The 25,936-nt window shown below is 36.7% G+C and overlaps 2 protein-coding genes across 3 annotated transcripts in view; one reads left to right on the plus strand and one right to left on the minus strand.

The window, feature by feature from the left end:
- The window catches only part of LOC139145666 (sulfite oxidase-like), a 438,941-nt gene that overhangs the window by 213,810 nt on the left and 199,195 nt on the right, over positions 1 to 25,936 (minus strand). The gene's annotated exons all lie outside the window — the stretch shown is intronic.
- On the plus strand, positions 782 to 24,434 carry LOC139146279 (synaptic vesicle 2-related protein-like). Its single transcript, XM_070717686.1, has 9 exons — positions 782 to 990; positions 3,555 to 3,736; positions 4,211 to 4,309; positions 4,737 to 4,806; positions 18,958 to 19,218; positions 20,058 to 20,169; positions 20,728 to 20,899; positions 21,880 to 21,993; positions 22,967 to 24,434. The coding sequence occupies exons 1-9, from the start codon at positions 960 to 962 to the stop codon at positions 22,973 to 22,975; spliced, it is 1,050 nt and encodes a 349-aa protein (XP_070573787.1). The 5' UTR covers positions 782 to 959; the 3' UTR covers positions 22,976 to 24,434.

Below are 25,936 nucleotides of genomic sequence, written 5' to 3' on the forward strand. Positions count from 1 at the left end.
CTTGGTGTAAGAAAGACTTTGACCTCTTAGTTTTTTGAAAATTGAAAATTTTATTTTTTTCATAGAGTTAACATAAGGATGGCAGCCATTTTAATTCCAAATATCGGTAAATCATTGGTAATTTGTTTCTCTCATACCAAATTTTCCAAGATGACCCCCTGATTTTTATTCTTGATTTTGAAATAGAATGGTTGAAAGATTCCTTGAGGAAAGTTTGAACAAAAGTTTAAGTCTTTCACTTTCGAGTCGCATACTACATGTACCTTAACCAGACTAGAGTGGCAAATCTAGTGTGGATTCAATTTGCCAAAGTAATTGTGAAAGACCTTGATAGCAGGACATGTAAGTGTAAGTGTACATGTATCGTATACTTAGAGAGCATCGCTCACCACTGGATCAGGTTGTCACTTATCAACCCACTGATACATCATGTTCAGTGAAGAGATTAGTTCAATCCTTGATAAAGCCAGTTTTTCAGACAGGTATACAGATATCAATTACCAACTTGGCCATACTATGCAATATGACCAACCAGGCCAAATTATGCAATCCAACTTAGATATCCAGCTGGTGAGATTATTGATCAAACTATCAAATCCTTTTACACCTCAGATCTATCAGATCAGTGCCAAATTTGCACCATGATAGATGTATAATAGTCTGACTAAAATGCAGGTAGGTTGAAGAGAAGTTTAGAACTACGTATCTGTGGACAGTAAACTGCTCATGATTTACAGAATTTTTGTCTCACTGTCTATTTTCTTGCGATCTTCAGCGATGATCTAGTAACCACAAGAAAACAAACAGTATCCAGATTCTCCTGATAACAAGTAGTGAGACCCCCGATAAGTCGTTTGCCATGGTAACCCAGTGATCAAAGCGGACGGTCAAAACGGCAATGCCACACTGAATATCCATGAACATCTGTTCGAAGCGGAAGCTACAGTAGTGACGAAAAGATGAGTCTATCCTATGAAAGGTTGGCTGACAGTAAGTATAACCATAGAACAAATGGCGGCATGTGCTTTGTTTTTGTTCTGCATCCATGCCAGAAAAGTGAATGTTCTTCTTTGTCAATCCAAAAACACCTGGAAAGTAAGCCTTGGCCAGCAAATGCAGTGCAGTGTTACTGTTGAGAAGTTAATTCTAGTCTTGACCAAAATCCAGTGTCACATTTTAGCGGTTACACATACTGCATACAAGCTGTAATTGATAAGTTTGGTATAAGGAACTTTAACTCAACAACATGTCTAGTATAGGGCAAGAACCTGTATTTTACAAAAACAATAATTTAAAAAATTGAAAATAATGCACCAAATGTTACCCCAATGGAGTCTCTAGCAAAGCTCATTTCTCTCAATACTGGTTCATCAACCAGTGAATTGAATGCCGCACATGAACTCAAATTACTGGACTAATTAAGTGCTATGATTTTACAATGATATGTTAAATGATATAATTGTTCACAGGGTGATCTGAATTGCAAGCACTATTCAGTTGAAACAATGGAAGGGGAAACAACAAAGCAAGTTACCGTGGTAACCACAAAGGCTAATATCGTCATCATTGTTAGATTATGGATGCCTTTCAAAATGTTTATGATTGTAAGCAAGTTGTGACAAGTCTGAACTTGATTTATATCAATACATGTATAATTGAAAAAAGTAATGTAAATCCTGATGTTATTGAAACAGCAGATTATAGCAATGAAATAATAATGATAACCCATTGACCTTTAATAAGATATATTTAGGGGAGTTATAATAACATCAGCAGAGAAACAGATCGGAAGCTGTCATTGTTGCTACAAATTTGAAGCTGAATTTTGACCAGACTTTTAAATTTGTGATAGTGAAAAAAGATCTGCAGAGTAAAATATAATAATGTTGATATGTATTGATTGTAGAATGCTGGTAATAATTTGTACAGTTGCTTTTGAACAGGCCCACAGGTCAATAGAGAATACGCGCCGTAATCTGCTGATTGTTGCCAATGTATTTGTTTGAGATTTTCACCTTTGCATTCAGTCATTCAAAGTTATTACATGTAGGTCTAAATTTATGTAGAACTATACTTTTGATCATAGACCCTCCTGGGTCTACAAGTATGTCGTGAGATATTTCCCAGTAGTTACACTTACTTGATATAAATGATTTTCTCTTTTCTTTGATAACATTTTAAAGATTAAATTTAAGCCAGAAAATTTGCCAGGTTTGTTTTCTATACTGCTGTAATAATTATAAAAGATCAATAGTTTCAACAAGTCAGATTGATCAACATTTGTTCATATGGAAATCCACTCTGGCTAGTACAAGCTTTTATTGATATCAGCAATTCAAGCCATGTATTGATCTCATTAGACTATGTACATGTAATTGACGGTACCTAAGAATAAGGCACATTCTTCCAGTGCTAATAGTCAGGTTTGCAAGCTAAGATTATCTTAAGATGGATATCCGTTTCAAGCGTAAGTTTGTTGTTCTTTTTTTCAAAGGCTTGGTTGTTGAAATGATCACTGGATTTTGTTTCTTGTACAGTGTTTCAGCTTAAGCAGTTTTCATTATCTGTTATCACAGCATCTACCTGTATAGTGTAATACAGTGCCATAATGTATAAGTGATATGCTTCATGTACACAGTGCGTAATGACAGTGTAGAATAGTGTGTAGCATGTTAATGGGGTGCAACATATTGTTAAATGTAGTGCGATGAAGTACTGTCATACAGTATAAACTTTAAGGTTGTTTGTGCTGTCATTTGCAATATGTAGAGTATATAAGTTAAACGTTAGTTTGTTTGCACAAATGACACATGATGAAGAAAAATTAGCTACCATAGTATTGCATGTTTAAGAGAGGTAGAAATGTTGCTATACAGTACACCATGGTGACATATTGGATGCTGTGAGTATATTATTTCTGCTGCAGCTGTTACTAGCCACACCTGGCTGCACTCTGTTTCATTACATACATCATCCATGGTTAGTGAACTGTCTTTAATATCAATATCCTTGGGTAGTGAACTGTCTTTCATCAAATTATTCAGAACAAATCGTACACAATAACTGGTGTTATCCGTAGGTCAGATTAGAAATACAGCCAGACATTTTCTATCAACAGACTCAATATTGACAAGGCTGTTCGATAGTACTACTGTAATTGCATGTATGTAGCTGTTTCCAGTACAATGTAAATATAATCCAAAATGTGTGTTCAGTCGTAAAGGAACAGCAAAAATAAAATTAATTGATATAAAGCACTGAGAAACACTGGCTGCAGGTGTGTTCGCAGTCAACTGCATAGCATTTAAAAAATATCAAAAGTGGTAAAAAATATTGTAGAATAATTAATCTGCTGCAAGTCAATTTGAAAATAATATTAATATTGCATTTTCATATAATGGCTTTTGTATTGAGAGGATTTACTTTAAAAATAGATATGGAATAATGCTATGGTACTGTGCCTGTCAATGCTGCCAAAATTGTCCAATGATTCGTCAAGAATCAAGCAATTGTACAACCAGCATGGGTATATAATGTTTGTTTTCTTTTCACAGGTAGCAATGAGGATGAGGAAGAAGTTAACGTTATGCACTTAAGGAATGTCTTAAGTCATAGAAGATTTGACAAGGACGGCGGCAATGACAGTGAAGTGACATTTACAGTGGAAGATGCAGTGGAGCACATTGGATTTGGAAAATTTCAAATCTTTCTCACCCTCATCATGGGCACTTTTAGCGTAAATATCAAATTTTTGTTGTACATTATACTCCTCTTAAAACGTGATATTTCCACATTTATAAATCACTTTTCTGAATAATATGCACAGTTTCTTAACAGTGTTGTCCAAACTTAAAACTACAATTATATCATGTTTATCATTTTGGAAGACGAAGAATTTGTAAATTTGTTCAACCCAACATACTAAAGCTAGAAAGCCTAGAGAAGGAGTGGGAGATAGCGGGGTTGGAAGGGAAAGTAAGAAGAAAGGAATTTGAAGGATTTTGATATTACATAAATGTTTACAAAGAAAGAAAACAGCTTTGTTCATCTTCTTTGATGTAATATTAATTAAAAATGATAATAACATTGGTGAAAGTCATTCTCAGACCTGTTGATTCTACTGGTGTCTGTTGACTTTAGTTTGTCAAAAGAAATTGCAAAGCAATAAATTACAGCATTGTTCATATTTCTCATGATATCTTGGCTTCAGTTTTCAGATGCCTGTGAGATGATGCTTCTTGCCGTCCTGTCACCTGTTCTGCGATGTCATTGGCAGCTATCGTCCTTTCAAGTTGCCTGTATAACCACAGTAAGTCTCTGAAAAAGAAGTGAATGATGAGTTATACATACATGTATCAGAGCTTGATATTTACATGGTATTAGATCTTTCACAAATAAAGGGCAAGTTCAGCCTAATGTCAATCAATCCTCGCTAACTTCTTACCTGCTTTGTACCTGTAGAAAGCCACCATATTGAAAATATGGTCAAATTTGTCAGAGACTTTTATGACTCACTTTATAGACTGCAAAATTGTATAAGTACTGTGTGACAACTTGTAAGTGGACTGTATCTTCTCTCTTTTTAGGATAATTTCATGAATCACAATCACATCAATGCAAAATCAAAATTATCAAAGTCACAGGAAATTAAATTTGTATTATCCAGCATATTGCATACCATGCCCCCCATAGTCGTACCTGACATAAATTACTACTATTGACTTGGTTTTCACTAGGTTGTATTCGTTGGAATGTTGATTGGGTCTCCTGTGTTCGGAACGCCTCAGACAGATTTGGACGAGACCTGTAAGTATACTCATTATTTCTATCAGTTGCTTTAGAAACTTTAAAAGGCCTTATTTACCATCTTAACTGGAACATATCTTTCAGTATTTTGCGGTCTGTGTATACAATTGGTCCACTCCCTACAGAATGTTTGAATACCCAGTATGGAACACCTCTCTTATATAGAATTAATCACTGGCTTAAATCAATCAACAGTGAGTGATGTTGATAATCTGAATACAATGTATTATGGCAATGTTTCACTTCTTTGTTGTAAACTTGAAATTCATTTGTTGTTGTCACTTGCTGTAAATTCGGTTAGTGACCTCTTGGAAAATGCTAGTGCATGTCTGAGTTTCTGCAGACCTTTGTGTGTCATTAATTCTGCACAATTTACAAGGACAATATTTCAAATCACAGTTTCCAATTTATCTGCACTCCTATTCTCACTGCTAATTTTTTGAAATCAAAGTTAAAAACTGGTTAACTCTATCAACCAGTTTGTTTAGAAGACAACTTTTTAAAATCATAGTAAAAAACTGTCTAGAATGCACTGTACTACATGATCCAACTTATTGTTTGAGTTACTCTACAGTGTTTCCAACTTGTACTGCTGTTTTCTGTATGTTAAATATTTTCAATATCAGACTCAAAATAGAATTGTTAGTTTGATGTTTGAACATGATGCAGTGCCCTCTAGCACAGCTTTGTACATGTAACTTACATGGTAATGGGTGATGGGTACCTAATCCAGAAATGCCTGTTTTATGATAGAGTACTGGTAATTGAAAAATCTACAGATGACATTTCTTGTTGAAATTAAATACTTGGATAGGATATTAATTCCAGTATACAGATTGGCAGCAAAGTAAGAGTCCAGCTGTTTTTAACGGCACAACAAGTGGCAGTAGGTGTTTTCTAGGTCAGGATATGAACCATCATGACATTGCCTAGCAGTAGCATGTGAAATTACATGAACAGTTATTATGGTCTAATTATCTGCCTATTGTGCTGATTGCTCTGATGAAAATAGCAATTTTTGAAAATCTGCATGAATTGAATTACGGGTAATATATTGCTATCAAAAAGGTCAAATTCTCTTTGATTTTTCTTTGATTCCAAAAGCAATATGTTACACCCACTGACCTAAATTATGGTCGAATAATAAAAAGCTATCTTTCATTTAGTGTCTAAAAGTAGAGGAAAGTAATTGATGACATTTCCAAATAACTGGTTAATACTGAAACAGTTTCCATGTATGTTGAGATATGCTACCATGGCCACTGTGAGGATGCTGTCAGTTAGTTCAAGGTGAATCTCCATTGTTGGAATGCAAAGTAAAATTTTTTTGAAATTATGTGTGAAATATTTACAGAATATGTTCAAGGATGGACTCAGTTTAGGTAGCATGTCGTCAGTTTAAGGTCAGCTGAATTGTATATTTCATATTTATGTATATCTATGATATCACTCTTTGTAGCTGGTAAAGATAACAGTCTGGGCTGTACTTGGGAGATGTGAAATACAAGCACATTAATCATGTAGTGATGGTAATATGAAGTTTAAGTTCAACCCTTTCCTGCCAGACAGTATCACTTCCCCATCTACCAAGTCAGAAAAAGTGGTAATGAGCCCAAACCAAATGTATTTTCACCCTCTGGGTTTAGTGTGTTATAGAAGCTTTAGTCTGTAAAAATCATTTTTACAGTATCTCAGGGGCCATCTAATGCTCAGTTTTTTGTTAGAATGCACCATACATGTATGGGACATGTTGTGCCCCAAAAGTTTTAACCTACTTGACCTGATGGTGAAAAATGAACTTGGACAAAGGAGCCCAAGCTGCTGTTGAAAAACTAGTACAGAGAGCATGCTTGATGCAGTAATTTGATTTCTCATTAAGATTCAGCTTTATGGAAATTTATGAAATCTTTGACACGGATTCAAAGGTTCATGTGGTGAAGCAGACAGATTAATCAGGGATAGAATTTATCTGATATCAACAAGTAAATTTGAAAATTGAATATAAATATTTATATCATACCAGTATATTGATGGTGCAAATACAACAAATTGATTGGTCATGATGTGAAAAGAATTGTGGTATATTTGCAGTGTAGCACGGTTGGCACAAGTGCAAGCTCTCGGCAAGAGCAAAAATTTTTTTTGATATTTCATGCCAGAATTTCAAAATACTATTATGATATAATATCAATAAAGCACAGTGACGGTATACCATGAGATTTTGACCAGTTCATGACATGTATACATGAGGAATCATATAATACCCTAGTGTGATCTCACCTTGTGCACAAAATGAAATCATTTATCAGCTGTCAAACAGCTCTGAGTGAGGGTACTAGTACATATTAGTTACTCCAGGTTTTGAAATGTAATTTTTTTTTTAACAATGAGCAGTATGTGAAGACAGTCGCCATGACTACTTTTGATAAGTTAGAGAAATATGCAGGCACTTATTTCCATTTCATGTCTGATTGTTATTGCTTTGATAGCATGCAATTGTCATACTTATTACTATTTTATATTGTGACTGTCCTGAAACTGAATCTGCAGTACGATTTTATACAGTATATTAGTTATTTAAAATTTATTTTTTTAACTGAAGACATGAAAATATATTCTTTAATGTAACTTTTTGAATTACAAGTTAATCAAAACCTAGAATCGATCAAGGTTGCTTTAAAGCATCAACACTCATGTATTTTTCTATAAAATCAACCATATTTTGTGCTTTATTCAGTGGAGAAAATGTGCCATTGGTCCAGGAATATAAATTTATAATATGAATGAAATACCATTGTGTCCTCAGAATCCCTTTCAATTGTACGGTACAGTGGAGTATTATCCAATGGCAATCTGCATGATGAGATTTTCAATCTCTAAACCCACATTCATACTTGTCACAACTCAAGACCACAAAACCCTGTTTGAGGTCAGTGTTAAAAAAGAGATGACTACAAGCAGATATTAAAATTATATTTATTTAATTCATAATTATTCATTTGCATCAGGCACCAGGCCGTTGGACATATTAAAACATCCACAATGCACAGCACAGACCTGTACAAAAGGCCAATGGTGACTCTTACCTATAGATTGACATGACTGGGGTTCTACCGTGATTTCATCCTGAACAGCAAGGTGTATCAGTGTCCTATCAGTGACTGTACTTAGCAGTTCTCTATGTGACAGTTAAATTGATGACACATCAGCTATTATGTGTATTAATTGGCTTCAATTTTGAAACTAAAAAGTAGCATATGCTAAAATATTGACAAATCTGATCTCTCTTTGATATAAGATTGAAAAAATTGCTCACCATATGGGACTTATTCTGTCAAAGTAATTACATTTTGTTTTATGTTTTAGCTGTGAGATTAATATCTGCTGCGTAATTTTCTACAAAACAACTCGGTACATGCTGTAATTGTAACAGTATGCATAGTCTTCCAGTACGCATTTCCTCATCAAGCTATATATGTTGAGTGAAAATTTTAGGTATACAATCTACATACAGCAATGCTGGAAATTTCCACAACAAAATAAATTTATTTGTTGCTTCAAGTCTGCAATCCATGGACAAAATAACTTTTGTTCCACAATGTTTATGAATAATTCATACCAGACGTATGAAGAAAGTATTATCTTCATGATCAACGTGATACTGGTGTACCTAGCTTAAAGCAAGATATGCTGGGTATTTTATTATTTTATTATCGGATTAATGTACACTATGATACTTACATTTAGAAGGCACACTGTTAGGTATTCTTAAAAACATAATAGTACACTGTAGGTATATTTTATATCATGAGAGAGCAGTCATTGGAAGTGTGGCGTATTTGTTGCACATTGGCTTTTAGTAACTGTTTACTATTACTGTAAAGGAGATGAGACCATCTGTTTGTCCACTTATCCCTAAAAGTGCAAAAGGGGATGTTTTTGTCTCGTTAAAAGATGTGCACTCAAAGTGACAGTTAATTATGGTTCATTGATGTTTCAGTGGTTTGGACTTCAAAAAGTATGAGATGTTGCATATAGCAAGTGTATAACAATGGTGTGTGGTAATTGTATGGCGTGACACTAGTATTGCAAAAGATTTCAAATAAAGAGGGCTTTTATTGCAGCAATCAGTCAAAGTGTAATTGAAATTCAGCTCTAGAGAGAAATTGACGAGGGATTAACCATTTAATCTATAGGAGGGGAATGGTTAGGGTCAAGTTGGGCAAAAACGTTTTGTGGAGTATTAAAAATTGGCTAAATAGGCTTTGTAACTATGCAAGTTTATGATAGACAAAATGTTTTCTATGAAGCGTGGCCAAAAAAATTTGTGTAAATTTGAGAAAAATTTATGCAAATTCAGTAAAAAAAATTTTTGCAATTTTTTGACATGGAAAAAAATTACACATATTATCCTGACCCCCTTCACCCCACCACCACCAATGATCATCATTAACACTTTCCTGCCGAGCGCCCTTGTCCGTTATTTTGCCAAGTCAGTAGAAAAACGCCCCATAATATGTGCCTGTAAAAGATTGGCTCTCCTGCATGTTATCCTGCCAGGCATTTTGGCAGAAATCGCCCATTTTCAGGGTAGTTTTAGCCGTACTTATACGTGTTAGACTTCGATAATTTCTACATGCCCGTAGACAGGGGAAGGAGCTCAAGGGTTGCTGCAGAAAAAAATTGAGGTCACCGGCTTTGTTTGCCCCTGGGAGTGCGTCATTTTATTGCCGTTTATGTTTATTTTTTCGGAAATAAACTCCTTCAGTATTACGCACGTCCGCTAGGCACAAACATCACCTCACTCGTCTGTTAGTCAGAGACCCTGAGGGTCGTGCTAGGGGTGCAGAAGCACCGTCAAACCTGTCCTGTTTCCCCAGGGTAGGGTCAATTGAATACGTACCTTAAACGACTTGGCAGTGTAGCACGAAAACTACGTTTTTGCCGTTGTATTAACGACATGGCTGAGCCATTGAAGCACAGCTCCACGTAGTTTAGCCAGCTCAGTTGGGAGTTGGCTTACGAGTGTTACCGTTCATTACTGACTTAATCGAGTGGTCCTCAGTCAGGTACGGGTTTGTACCGACATGGCTTGGGCTGCAGCTAACCAGTGATAACCAGTCACTACACCCAAGTCTTCAGTTCACTTTTGCGATGCACGGGTGCAACGCAATATGCTTCCATTGTTCTAGCCATCGACGTGTCCACATGCCTGGCAGCCATATTGTACTGCTAGCTGGTTTGCATAACAAAAGCAGTCCCTGCTAAATGCAGGCGTTATCCCCGTAGCAGACTAACATTGACCTTATTGACCTTATGAATTCTCTGTACGCAAACAGCGTACGTAGTTACCAATGCGTCGGCAAGAGGATACGTTTGCCTGCAAACCAGAGCCAATACTTCGGACGATGGAATAAATAAAAAATCCAAAGCTACGTCCATTGAATGGCACGGCCAAGGCGGTGAAGGACGTTGCCTGGCTTGAACTTGCAGAGCTGAAGCCCAGCTTAGTACGTCGGACACCAGTTTGTAATGGTATTTCCGAGTCGTTCATATCCGTTCCATCGGAGGAACAAGTCGAGCCATCCCGTCAAAAATACGTTCTCATTTTCAGTCACGCACAACTGAATAAGTGACTTTCGTCTCGCACCATCGGCATATCTGCCAAGTCGTTTACAAGAGGTAGCCTCTAGATTAGCATTGCCGAGTTGGTCAAGTTCGGCAGCAATCTCTATAGTGCCAGGCAGCCAAGTACGTCCAACTCCGCCAGAAAACGTCACCATGCTATCCTGCCAAGTCCGCTATAAAGCGGTAAAAAAAAACCAGCCTCCCTCGGGTGTGGGGGACTGGCGGACAGGTTTCTGCACCTTTCCCTGTCTATCGACTCCCTGCGAACCCATTTCGAGGGGAAAAGGCGTTCCTTGTCAGAAAACCTCTCCTCAGATGACCCCTAAACGCACAGGGGATAGCAAAACGTAGTGCCGTCGACTTGGCAGGAAAGGGGGTACCCAAAAAGGGCCGATTTCCACCGGGTTGGGAGAATAACGGTCACCAGTGCTTAGATTCTGGCTACACCGAATTTCAAGCGGATTTTCACCGACTTGGCAGGAAAAGGGTTAAAATATATATTGTCCCTCAGATATCAGATTCCCTGGTGGAAAGTGATCAGACTGACTCACAGTACAATAAATTACCCACAATACTCTTTGATTTGTATCCTTGAAGGTTACTTTTCTAAAAACTTTTTCAGTTCTGCATGTAAGCATCAGAATAATTTTTAAATAATATCTAGTAAAAGTACGTTTAGAAGTTTCAGTGAAAGTTCGAAAATAACCACTAAACAACCATAAAAGTCATATTCTGCATGCAGGTACTACAAATGCCATACTTTTTAGGCAGCAAGTTATGACGAACTGAAGGGGTCATTCTCTGAGAAAACTTAGCATTCAAATTTCTTTTGTCACTTCCATTGCAAATAATCAATATCCTTTTGTTTCATAAAACAGGTGCAACTAGTCTCCCTACTTTCCATCACATTATTCTGTATGGCTGAAGGACACAATCTTTGGCAAATTTCACAAAAATGCTATCTCCTCTCTCAATTATGCATAATTTTCCAAATTATTTAAAATGAGAATTGAGAAGAATGGTGTGCATAAAAGTATGTTTTCAAAATTTGATAAATAGTCTGTGAATTTGTCTTCACATGGGAGATATAGTAGACTTCACTCAGGTATCTCCGAGGATACAAATCGCAATGAATTATGGGAAATATACAGTACTGTGTGACTTTGCTGTAGAACATTCTCTAAAAAGCAGCAAGGGCTTCTACTTAACAGAGAGACAACATCGGTGACACGAAACATATGCTATGACTGTTTTGTGTGTATTTCAGTAAGCCCAGTTTGTGAGTCAGGAATATTTGCATGTGATAACTTACCAAGGCGGTGCCATATGGTTACCAGGGAGACTCGATATTAATGTCCATGGATACATTCCCAAAGGGTAGAGATATGAACTGAGGTGGAATATACACATTGTAATTATTACACTGTTTTATATAAAATGCAGCATGGAAGAAAAGAGTAGTTGCAAAATAATATACGTTTATGTTTAAGAGGTTTTAAAATTGGATGCACGTTTATGTCTGTTTTTGTGTCTTTCTAACACTACATGTATGCTCATGTCCTTGTGTCTGTGTCTGTCATATGTTTAAATTGCTACTCATTTGGGAAAAAAAACTGAAATAATTTCCACCAGTGCATTAGGCAGGTGGCTGTAAATTTTACCCGCTAGTGTGCAAATATTATTTTCTACCCTGCTATAACTATGATATATTTCTGTATTCTCTGTTTAAATCCCTGACCATCTGTTGCCAGTTGAATACTTCTCTTAACCTTTTTGATGAAAACTACAGGTTAATACCATTTTTCTGGGATTGCAGTATTGTAGGTTTACACCACTTTCAAAAGCTATATTTGTAAATTCTCTTGTACTCCCACTGTTTTCCAGTATGTACAGCCACTGGGACATGTGGTCTTCTAGTGTAAGATAGTGTAGTGCTGCAGAGTCGCTGGTACATATATGTTGTCTGCATAGAAATTCAGTTTCAGTCTCTATATGCTGAATGGTAGATATTTCTTGTGTTTTGATTTATGTATGAGGCATGTAAGCTAGCAAATACGGTCTCATTTCTAGGTTTTTCTCACATTGGGAGATGCCCGCCTCAGCTTGAAAGCTGAAAACTACTGGGAAGGGAGGATTTGTTTCTGATTTAGGGGACCATAATAAATTATGCAAATTGAAGTTATGGAAATTTAGATGTTTTTAGGTACAAGGTCAAAGTGGATCAAATATCAAATTAAAGACTGCCTCCTGTTTATTGCTCTTACATGTAGGAAATGTTTAATGTATTACAAGCCTACATGTAGACAGATCAATCACACTATCATTCATACATCAAAGTTTAAAGGAAGTTTTGTAATCTGGGGTAAACTGTAGTTGACAGTCTTTTCACTAATAATTTGCACATCTTTAAATAAGTGGGTTTAATGAACTGTGTCAGGTTACATTATCGTCAGCAATCACAGTATTGTAATGCCACTTTCAGTACCAAAAGATCTCTTTTAGAGTGGGACATGGGGTGTGTTTGTGTTTATTTATGTACAAGGGGACTTTGTTAAATGGGGGGGGGGGATACGAGCAATCATGGACTCTGGGAAAAATATGACCAGGTTACTCAGTCCTTTTTCTTAAAGATTCCTTGGCAAATCAAAGTAAAACAAAATAGAGAAGATCTGAAAGGATATCAAGAAACTTCTCCTACTATCTAGTGTGTTCCCCAACTGTCTAAATTTTCCCTTAATTTGGCCATCAAGCATTTTCCTAATTGTTACCTGGCATTGCAAATGTATTTCAGTATCATAGCACCCTTCAAATACATTGTGATAAAAATAAAATACTATACAGAAAACATGCAAAGATAGTTCTTTAAAATCAAATACTAAATAAGAGACATATTTAAATTTCATGTTTTCTATCTTTCCTTGTTACAGATACTGATACTTGTAGCAGTTTGGATATGTTACTATGGTTACATGACAGCCTTAAGTCCAACTTTTTTTTGGCTGCTCTTTCTGCGGTTTCTTGTCGGATTTGGTATAGGTGGAGCTCCCCAGGGGTGAGTGAACTTTGACCTTAAGAAATATTTCCCTGATGAATACACATTTGTGGCACGTATGTGATATCAGACATATGTGTATAGTAGCCATCGAATGGGTATATTGTATAATTCACAATATGACGTCAAAACAAATTCAATAATTTGTATCATTCAACGAAAATACCAGGTCCAAGAAGCAAGGACAAAAATGACAAAGAGGATCAGGTCAGCTTGAACCTTTGTGCAGGAGCTTACCCATTCTGAACATCTGGTACCATGGTACCTGGTGTTCAAAAAACGGGAAGCAGACCGGGCTAGCATCAGTGCGCCCTCTAGCAAACATGTATTTCTGGAAACTTTGTGTTAATTTTAGGAACTGTAGAAATATCTTTGCATCAGCTTCAGACTTTACTTGTGATAACCAAAAGGGCAATTCATTTACGTTGTGGCACATCATTATCTGCTGAGAGGGCATGCTGGCTAGTATGCTGCATATACAACTGTCAAGATTGACCCAAAGTGACAAATTTAGTGTTGTTGTTGTGACTTAAACCAGGAATGGTGTCAATCAACATTTGAGAAAAAGACTGTCATATTTCAATACTAATGCGCATATCCAATCTGCCATAGAACTTAATTACTAAGAGATTAAACAGGAACTTCCCCTATAAAAGCCGGATTATCGTAAATCTATGCAAATGAAAAAAAGCCACGCTACTGATCGGACGTGCCGTCTTTGGTCCCAGAATACCATAATTTTGCCATGTTTCAGGCGTTCATTGCCATCAAATCTTGCATATGATGTCTGTGAATACATAGCGACTACACTCACTTGAGTCAAAAATAGACTGAAAAAATGTTCCGTTTTTTGTCGTAGAATGCATATGTTTCAGAATGTGTTCCCTGTACGACCATTTGACCCCTATCTTGCATATGTTACAAAGTGCCCATCATGATTATTCAAATTCATCATAAGGTCAAAGCGATGCTGTGAGAATTAAAAAACTCTCGCCCAGTGTATGCAAATCACTGCGTCATCAGTAATCTCCCTACTGTGCGCCCATGGTCCTGTTTTTTTCCGTTTAATTCTTTCTGGGAATCTCTGTCTCACTTGTTGCACTGTGCTTATAAGCTGTGTCTCACTCAAAAGTCTTCATATGAGTTTTGCACACTTGCAGGAAGACTTGTGAGTTAGATGCAGCTAATACCATATCTCAGCGACTGTGAAATATACACCAATACACCATAAGCCAGAGCTGTTGGTATTTTACTGGTGGTGTATTAATTATTAACTGCTCACTTTTTGAAAAATTCAAATAAGACACATGTGACAGCCACATATTAAGTGTAATTAAAAAAATAGCATATCAGGTGATATTCATAATATGCATCTTTTTAATGTACAGATTTACAGCCCTGTCAGAATTTTTGCCTTCCAAGCAGAGAGCCAAGTTATTAGGATCATTTCAGGTAAGGTAATCATAATTGTACATCACTGCACAGTGCAATGTGTAGCTTTTGTATTAGGTGCAAAATTGATGTACTGTAAGCTTCATAAGCAATATTAAAGTCAGTACATGTATTTTCCAGCATTTAGGTTCTGTGAGTGAAATATATTCTATTCCAATGCTGAAATCATGTTGAAAAGAATGATGATTTGACTTAATGTCAACACAACGTTTACGTGCGTAATGGTTAATGTTCGGTGTTATTGTGTTGGTGACTGGTTTTTGACTAGAATTCATTTCTCAACTAAAAATTGTAAATAGTTAGCAATGTGTGATATTGTAGAGGTTTTTACTTTGTATTGCAACATATTTTAGGAAAAAGAGTAAGAAATGTTTTTGTTTGATGGAACAAAAAACTAAAATTATCAAAAATTTCAGCTTTAATTGACAAAAAAAATCTAAAAGAGTTTTGTTTTGTAAACCTGATTTATTCAATCAATTTCTGTTTACATTTCAATGGAAGCTTAACTAATTCTTACATTGTTAACTTTTTACTTTGGACTGAAATATATCACATAAACTTGAATCTCTTATTTTGATGGAACTCTAAGAAATAATCATCTTTTTGTGTTTCAGGTGTTTTGGGCATTAGGGACATGTTTTGAAGTGTTCATGGCATACCTAATCATTCCATCACTTGGATGGAGGTATCTGGTCGGGATTTCTGCAGTACCATTGACAATCTCACTTCTGTCATTCTTGGTAATTTTGCTTTTCATTCTTCGTATAGAATTTTAAAACACAAGATTTCTTCATGATCTGTCAGCTAGCTGATAAAGTCGGCACTGAACTCATTCCTCTCCAAATGTAATATTGATCAAAACAAAACTCCTGAAACTCAACATTATTTTTGATGTATTAAGGTAGAATACACCTCAGGGACAGATATTGGGACTCTCAAATTTTTATAATCCTTGTCTGATCGAACACTTGTCGGTGGTCATTTTAAAAGTCTTGGAGCAAGAAAAAGGTTTGCCGTCTCAGTTTTTAGTTTTTCGAAAAATCAAAAAAATTATTTTTCCCCATAGAATTAATATAAGGATAGTGGATATTTTGAATTTCAAAAATCAATAAATATCAGGTTATTTGTTTCTCTATGTCAAACTTTGCAACCTGACTGTCCAAATTTTATTCTTGATTTGGTACTAGAATGGTTGAAAATATTTCTTTAGGAAAGTTTAAGCAAAAGTATTAGTAATTCACTTTTGAGGTGTGAATTACCTTTAACCAAATCACTGAATAACTGCAAACTGGTCTTACTTGCATTTCATATAATATAGAGATATACTATAAAGAGCTTGATCTCAAGTGTATCTGCTTTACAACTGACAGAAATAGTGTTTCATCATCATATGCTGCACTTACTCTTGAAAATGAAGGATTATAAAATGAAAAGGTTTTATCAATGACAGTTCAATGACAATTTTATGAACCTCAGAAAAATAAAATTTGCCTGCTTCAATGTCAAAACAAATGAATGAAAATACTTGCAGTATCCAAGTCATATTCTTCCTCTGTGTAACACCTTTCTTTCCAAGAAATACAAGTTTTGTGTCCATGAATGAAAGTATGGTGGAGCATGTAGGTTTAAGATTAGCTTACATAAATTTTGTGAACACTTTTACCTGGTTGTCATACGTAGATATACATACATGTATTAATAAAACGTTTTCTTTACTTCAATTACAGTATGTGCCTGAGTCAGTCAGATATAACATAGCTGCTGGAAAACAAGAAAAAGCTCTGGAAACTCTGGAAAAGATTGCCAGAACAAATGGCATTCAAATGCCACCTGGAGAACTGGTCAAATCAAAGGAGGTACATATACAGAGTGTAGTTAAAGCGCAGTGGTCGTCGCGCTGCGCATCCTCCTGAGGGGTCCCCCTCTGTTGTAAACAAATCCAAGAACGCCGCACATGTTACGGGTTGATTGTAATGTTTGCGATATTGCCGCTTGTTAAAATGGCGGCTGATCTGTCACAAGCATACCAACTATCCAAATGTAACACGCAATAAAAGGTCAATTAATCTAAGTTAAATATCTGCTGAATATTGAACAATGATTGCACGCTGGATGAGATCACATTTGCTCATGATTTAATTCTTGAATCAGTTGAATGGGGCTCGGCTACTGTTATCGCTCGAGCCATAGAGCTAGACGTACGCATGTATACGCCAACAGACTATCAACGACCGGGCTCTAGTTTTCGACATCGCTAGCAAGGACGAGAGCTTTCATTTCAAGAGGCCCGACAGGAGTACATTTAAGACAACAACCCAAACTACAGAAATCTACAGCTCGCAGAGCAATGCCCGCTGCAGCAAGAAACATCTCTGCATCTGTTCCGTTCCGTGGTCTGTATGAACGTCCGTGTCAAACCGGGTATATGACGCGCTACACTCGGCTGTGGAGAATCCAACTCAACTACAAAGTTTACCCCGTTTGGGGGTGCAAACGAGAATTCCGAGTACAGGTATCAAGTCAAGCGAAGGACCTTTCATAGGTCTTCTTGTTATGTGGGGGTTATCTCACTTGAAAGAGGATTCAGACCTACCCGGCAATCAGGAGGTACAACAACGAAGTTTGCCCAGCACCGGTAGGCCTACACCAGCTAGTGGTTGGATCACTGCCATGACCGACCGTGCACAGGACCGGGGCACAGGATCTCTCGATACGTCTATGCATGGTGTAGCCGTGCAATTTCCCTGCCAAATGCCGCGAAAACCCGCTCGATTTGTTTATTGTTTCCTGTCATTTTACTATTTCTTACCACATAATACTAGGAGAAGTAAGACATATGGTGATCAATAGTTGGTTGTGGGCCAAGTCGTAGCGGGCCGGTACGTTGTGGGACCGGATTCTCTATATCCGTGTACGTCAACGCGGTGACCGTCTCCCAACAACATCTCACGTGTCCTGCTCTGGCTTGCCGATCATGGTCTTTAGTGTAATTTTTGTGTTAGGCATTGTGCTTGTTGCTGGTCTACATATATAGGCAATGTTGATCATTTTAGTTATGTATTTTCACTGTACTGTACATAGCATTGTGTACAACAAGCGTGATCGCGCGCGATCAAAGCTTTTTGTTCACTGTGTCTGCGTGCAGTAAACTCAGCGACATAATGTGCTGAGTGTAGTGTCTCAATGTTCGTAGCTCTACACGAGTTTATAGATAGAAATACACCACTGAAGTTCGTTTCCGATCTTAATATTTTACTATTGCATGATGTTGAGTCTTACAAAGGCCTTAACAAAGTGGGGGACTGCTCCCATCTCACTCCTATTGAAGTTGAGAAGACTTATGTTTACAAAAATGTATGTTTATCAACAAAAATCACGCACGCGCAGCGCGACGACCACTGCACTTTAAAGTTTATCACCATAACTCTTGTGCTGAACTTTAAAAACAATTTTCCACAGCCTAACACTTTGAAAATGCTTTTATTTGAGTCAATATACCAACAATTAGTGTTTACTAAGTATTGGTTGGGAGTATAATAAATTTCATTTTGCAATGTCGCCAAAGTTGTATATCTTTGCAATAGATTTGATTTTCTTCCCAATCTCCCATGCTGACTGTCGTATGTGTGACCCCATCTATGATATCCACTCTATTGGTTGTTGTATATACAAGTGTGGTTTCCTTTTATTGTAAGATTTTTAAGATATGACCCATGCTATGTGATGTCAATGTACAATGCAATGCCAAACAGTGTACATTTTTTGTTCAGAAAAGGGATAATAGACATTTTGTATGTTCCTAGAAGACATCTGTGACCAGACTATATGCTGTTTCCATCTGATTCAGTAAATCTTGGCATACCGTCACGCTTTTAGGTAGATACAGCTAGCTCTTGGGAAACTTTGTTTCATTAAAAGTGATAGTTGTTTTTAAAACAGCATTTTTGGGTCATTCATGGATTCATTTTCAATTGACAATTTACCAAGACTATCACATCCCATTGTTGTCTTATCTTCAGGTTCCCCGAGGAAAAATCCAAGATCTCTTTACATCAGACTACCTCAGGACCACCTACAGCTGTGGTATCTTTGGTTCAGTGCAGCTTTTGGTTACTATGGCCTGGTGCTTATCAGCTCGGAGATCCTGGAGTTTGACAGTGTGTGTGGTGCCATGGAGAAATGGAACCAGGACAGCTTGTCAGAGGATGTGTGTTATTGCCAGCTGTTGACCAAAAGTGATTATCTAACACTGATTTTCACAACTTTAGGTGAATTATTAGGTAAGAGAGATTTGTAGTAAACATTTTGTGGACGTGGCATCAAATGTAAAAATGATGATCCTTAAAGATATTAATAATATGCATAATTTTGTGAAAACCTTGTCACTTAACAGGCTTAGACTAAAAAGCATTTCTTTCAGTATTTAAGTCAGTTGAGATTTCAAAATTACCCTGTCTGCAATTTTACAAATTGAACGGTATACCCATAGATAATTTTCATATCAGTTACAAGAAATGCATACAGGTAAAATCCATCATGTGAAAGTGTTGATCATGGTCTACATTAGACTCTCTCACAGTCTCTCGTTCGCTAAGCAGCTTCTATTCTTAACCATATAGTGATGCACCCTCAACGGTCTCTCAAGCAAGCAAGGCTCAAGGAGCCAGCCAGACTATAGCATAGCAGAACTTGGTTCACTGGCTTGCTGAGGGCAGTATATGGTCTGAGGGTAGCCAGCGGCACCGGTGAGGGGCTGTGAAAGAGTCTAGGTCCACATGTCCAGCATAAAATAATGTCATGGTAAATCTGACCCTTGACCTAGCAATAATGGTAAAGGTGACATTTTGCATGAATACAAGCACAGTATAATGCCATACAGTATATTTCTTTTGTCAATGATGTAGATTTTTCAATTTATCTCTCGTGATCACCTTAATATACGATTTACACATTTTGTGCCTTCAGAAAGTTATATTTGAAAAATGAGTATAGATATATACATGTTTGGTGAGGGACAGAGAAAGATACACATATGTGTATGGAGGTAGATACATCTAGTCCTTGAAGTGACATTTTGTTTGACAATGGTGATGAAAATATCATTTATTTCTCTTAACAGCAATACCAATAAATATGATACTGCCAGACGTTATAGGTCGTACCAGACTACTATGCCTGTACTTTGTAGTCTCAGCAATCGGCAATGGATTAATCCTTGTTTGCTCTACAAGGTATGCTTATACAATCGGAATTTTTTCCATGCATTTTTTAGGTTGAGTTTAATCTTTCAACTTCAATTTGTTAGAATTTGCTCAATGTATGCTCTGGTGACAAGTGGTTAAATTCACAAAGGAGGTGTATATTAAGATTACTAGAATGTTGTACAACTGGTGGTAGTTGCCACTTGAAGCTCTTGCTGGCACATCCAGCTGGAAAAATCTACAGGTTGTAATCAGAGGGTATTTTCCATTGCAGTGTAGAAAAGAGCGTCTGACTTTTTATTGCCTATTTTAAAAGCATGAAATTTTTGTCAGTGCACAATATACATGACATTGTGTATTTAAATTGTTTGTTTGTTCAACACTGTCAAATCTTTTAAAAATGAATAATGAATAAATCTGATAGAAATTTGTAGTACCGTATATAGTTCCAATGTGTAGTCACTCACTATACACAGAAAAATGTCATTTTGAACAAGTTGGTCCTGAGCACTTTCAATAACTGTTAATTCTATTCATTCTGCCCTAAAATGCTCTTTTTACCAGAAATACTGTGTTCTTCATATTCAGGTTGGTACTCACAATAACTGTGTTTGCTGTGAGGGCGTGTACCAGTGGTATTTTCAATATAGTATATCTCTACACAGTGGAGGTTTATCCAACTACAGTTCGAGCATTAGGACTTGGTTCAGGCAGTGCAATTGCTCGGGTTGGTGCAATGATTACGCCATTTGTTGCTCAGGTCAGTTGGAATTTTACTTTTGGTTATTACATCCAAAGCACAATTATATCATACCAGTATATTGATGGGGCAAATACTGTAATCTGATTGGTCAAGACTTGAAAATATCTCTGCTATATTTGCAATATAGCACAGTTTGAACAGGCGTAAGCTATCAGCTGGAGAAAATTTTTTTACCTTTTTAAAGTTTCCTTCCAGAATTTCAATTTAATATTACGGTCTAATATAGCAGTAAACCATCTCAGCAATGGTCACACCACTTGAATGTGACCAGTTCACTCTATATATGCACTGGCTATTGCTTGCGCACATTGTGTCATGAACTGGTCAAAATCTCATGGTATACTGTCATTAGATGTAGTGCATTGCTTAGCTGTAGCACTAAGGAAACTTGAAGTACCATGTGCTTTGAAAGTAAAGACTTTAACCCTTACACCCTGACCCCCTGGTACTCTATGACATTATTGGACATTTATATATTATGTCCAAGCCGGGTTCAAAGGGTTACCTTTGGCTCAAAGTTGTCTCAATGAAACTTTCAACGTGGCCATTCTCTCACAAATCAAGCATAATATCAGGAGTCATCGCGCTAATTTTGGAACTAGCGAAACAAATTACCTAACATTTACCGAAAAACAGTCTTAAAACTGCACATTTTATTTTTTGCCATTATACACATTTGTATACCATGACTGAAAAGCTATACTTGTAGAAGCATCTTGTCTTTCATTGTTAAAGCACAAACCATCGAAGGTCTATGGTTTAAAGCAAATCGACTTACATCCAGATAAAACAGTATGGTCTTCTGCAAATGTTAAACAGCTACAAATAGTCTTCTGCCATTCTTGCCTCCAACAGCAAATTTGAGCAGGTACACTCAGTTTTAATTCTGAATACCAACCGTTGTTCTGATGAATACATATTGAATTTTATTTCATGTACCAGTGAACATCTCATGGTATTATTCTTTCCTGTTGCAGGTTTTACTGACATATTCAATCAGATCTGCAATGATCCTATATGCTGGTGTATGTCTACTGGCCTCCATTCTGTCCATTACACTCCCCATCGAAACCAAAGGCAGATCTATTCAGGTGAGTTATGTGTAAATTTTTGCAAAGTTTTGTAGCGGCTTAAAAACAGGGGGTTTATGGATATGAAGCAGTATGGGATGACACAAATTAGATACCTGCTTTCTCAAACAGTTCCCTATCCACATCTTGTCAAGACGGATCTCAAAGAGAGACTATAGGGATATAAGAAGTCCACTTGTACACAGATGGAAATTCAGTGTACCTTGTTTATTCATATATACTCATAGAGTTTTGTGAATGATGTTAGAGCAATTTCAAAAACTCATCCAGAAAAGGCCTGTTTTAGCATTCTTTGAGCTCTGGGAAATGTTTGCCCTGGCTGCTCATTAACTTGTTCACGTTTTTAAGCAAGCAGGCATACCTATACAAATACAGCTGCTTTCAAAATAGATAGCAGATTTATTATTTATGGGTTAGAAAATAGAATGCAGTACTTCACTGCACTATTAAAATTATATTTCATAGATAAAGTAGGTGGAATTTGGATAAAAAAAGCTGATTCCCTACAAATGGGGATTCAGCACTCCTTCACTCTGTGTTGTTGCTGTGAATCAACAGACATCAGTTGGCTAAAATAATCGCAATCATACCAATCCATAATCCAATAACACTAGGTCAAAATTTGTAAGACAATAGTTGTAAACATAGACACAAAACAGCACAGAACAGACAGTAAATAGACGGTACACAAACAAAGTCAAATTCATGAAAGAAAGATATATGGACTTTGCTCTGCCTACAAAGAATTGCATTTGTGTGCATGTTTATCATTGGTACTGTACTCTATCTAAGTCATAGACATTGCTATTCTTTATAGCTTTGATATTGGTTATAATGGTATGATGAAAGTCAGAACTTAGAATGAAATGTAAGATTCAGTTCGTAGTATATTTCCATGGTCAAATTTCATCAGTTTATCTTGACTTTCAGTAATGAGCTGTTCTCTGACGTTGTTTTCTTTTTTTTCCAATAGGAAATTTGAAAGGCAATCATTTACATCCGAATCAAAGAAGCTGCAAATTTGCATATATCCATATATGGGAGAAAGAGGTGTGTCAGCCATGTTTACTTATGGAACAACAATACACTGTATTGGTTGATACATTGTTTCAACTTGGCCACCCAAATGAAAGTCAATGATGGGCAATGCTGGACACAAGTGACAGAATTTCCTTTGATGTCTATGGAAATGATTTTTTTTAAAAGCATAAATTTTAGGTAGTTAGCACCTCAAAAATGGAAGACTTAAATGTTTGCTCAAACTTTACTCAAGCAAACTTTCGTCCATTCTCTTTCCAAATCAAGAGTAACAAGTTGGGCATCGCCATGCAAATTTAGGTACTATATATAACGCAACAAATCACTCAATATTGACCGATAGTTGACATTCAAAATGGCCACCATCCCTGTGTTATCTTCATGGGGAAAATAACATTCCCGATTTTCACAAAAATATATAAACCCAGTTAAAACTCAATTTATTCCATTATAGTTTCAATATGGTCGACCAAAAGAATATAGTAAAAGTTTGAGAGTACAAATATCTGTCCCTGAGGTGCATGTTTTCTTCCTTCAATGCAACTCTTATATGTTTATGAGATTATCTTTATTTCTGTGTAATGGATGTGTCTTCCCTTTTGTACAGTAACACTTTGAAACTGCCAGTGTTGAGTTTTGAAATGGTAAGAAAACAGGTGTAATACAGAGTACATTATCAAGCATATCATAAAAATAGTACTACTTCACATATTACATGTAACTTGAAAGTTATATCTTTACAATTCTGATAATAGTTGCTGACGTATTTTTTCAGTTTGATTTTATGATTATTTTAATGCTATTTATTGGAGCTCAGTAACAATGAAAGCTACATGACACAATAGAGCTTGGCCTCATTTACCTCATCATACAGTTACTGTAGTTGAATATCAGCTCAGTATTGCATTGGGGCCTGGTGGATTTTCTTCAAATTAATTTCCCATTTTTTCAGTATGAGCAGTCAGCTTGTTTTTCCCATCAGCAGTGTAATACTCAGTTTTGTTGATGGAACACTAGTTTGTCATTGACATAGGTCTATCACAGAAAATCTATCGAGGCGTGAAGTCCAATAACAATCATAAAAATTGCACTCATGTACCGGTATGTGCATATCATGTACATTATGTATTTCGTAAGCACTGAGTACATCATGTGTCACCATCGAGGATTAGCATATCTTGCTCATCCCCAACCATGACAGGTAGATTTTGGATGTTATAAATGCCAATGACACTCATTTGACCTAACGGTTGATCAAAACAGTGGAGATAGCTAATAGGTACTCCAATGCTTTACATTTCTTTCCAACAATAGCAGTCATGTAGCAATAAATATTGAAGCCACCCATCAACATTCACAGTGCAGCAAAATCCATAGACCGGTGATTGTATAAATCACAGTCACTCCCTGTTTTGTAGAGTGACAGTGTAACGGTATAATGCAGTGTCATGATCACAAAATTGATACTCTCAGTTCCAAACATAGCGCCCTCACAGATTCATTTGACAAAATGTGTTCCTTTGACCCACTATAGCTTGTTGATCATCAAGCTACAAGGTATCAGAAAAACCATTCCATTAAATGTTATGAAAGTACATGTACATTATTAGAGTATGGTGTCCAATCCATGCCAAAATTACTACTTTGATTTTACAACACAACATGCCATTCCGAATCTATTTTACAATTCAACATGCTATTTCACAACACAACATGCACTTCCGAATTCTATTTTACAACTCAACATGCTATTTACAACACAACATGCCATTCCAAATCCTATTTTACAACTCAACATGCTATTTCACAACACAACATGCATTCCAAATCCTATTTTACAACTCAACATGCCTTCCCAATTTATTACAACACACATGCACTTCCAAATCCTATTTTACAACTCAACATGCTCTTCCCAATTTCATTTGACAACACATCATGCACTTCCAAATCCTATTTTACAACTCAACATGCTCTTCCCAATTTCATTTGACAACACATCATGCACTTCCAAATCCTATTTTACAACTCAACATGCTCTTCCCAATTTCATTTGACAACACATCATGCACTTCCAAATCCTATTTTACAACTCAACATGCTCTTCCCAATTTCATTTGACAACACATCATGCACTTCCAAATCCTATTTTACAACTCAACATGCTCTTCCCAATTTCATTTGACAACACATCATGCACTTCCAAATCCTATTTTACAACTCAACATGCTCTTCCCAATTTCATTTGACAACACATCATGCACTTCCAAATCCTATTTCACAATTCAACATCCCATTCTAAAGCTAGCTCTGCGGAGCAGGGCAGTGTTACTGGCTATCGAACAAGATTCAAAATGGCGGACGCGAAATGGTCCCCTCGCACAGAGAGAGAAATGCGAACTTTGCACAAGTCTAAAAAACGCAGCTTAGCACATTGTGTATCTAAACAAAATGAGCGTGCTCGAAAACTAGGATCGATCACGATTATAAATTAAAAATTGGCTGTTTTTGGAAAAGAAACTGCGCGCTGCAATCAGCAGTTTTGTCTATTGTGCACCGTGCGTGGGAGGCTTATCGTGAAAGACCGAGATTTACTATATGGCGCATCTGATACGGATATGGTCCCATCGCATAGAGAGATGACAGTGGGCTTTGTGTAAGTTCAAAAGCACAGCTTAGCTCATCGTGCATCTAGACAAGTTGAGCGTGCTCAAAATAGGAGATCGATCACGATTTTGGGTGAAAAAAAACGAGTTTTCGGTGGAGAAACTGCGCGTTGCAACCAGTGGTTGGTTTTGCCTATGGCGGTCAGCAGGGCTGTGGTGGGAGGCCTTTAGCCGGCAAGGGGTGGACCATTGGGGAGTGGAAAATTTTTGAAAAAAAATTCCCACAAATTTCAATAAAA

Source organism: Ptychodera flava, chromosome 12 (genome assembly GCF_041260155.1).
Source record: "Ptychodera flava strain L36383 chromosome 12, AS_Pfla_20210202, whole genome shotgun sequence".
Taxonomy (NCBI): domain Eukaryota; kingdom Metazoa; phylum Hemichordata; class Enteropneusta; family Ptychoderidae; genus Ptychodera; species Ptychodera flava.

Coding starts and splice junctions, on each gene's coding strand:
- LOC139146279 (XM_070717686.1), top strand. CDS start 960: ATGAGTCTATCCTATGAAAGGTTGGCTGACA. Junction 4,310..4,736: donor AAGTTGCCTGTATAACCACA/GTAAGTCTCTGA, acceptor GGTTTTCACTAG/GTTGTATTCGTTGGAATGTT. Junction 20,900..21,879: donor TTACGCCATTTGTTGCTCAG/GTCAGTTGGAAT, acceptor TTCCTGTTGCAG/GTTTTACTGACATATTCAAT.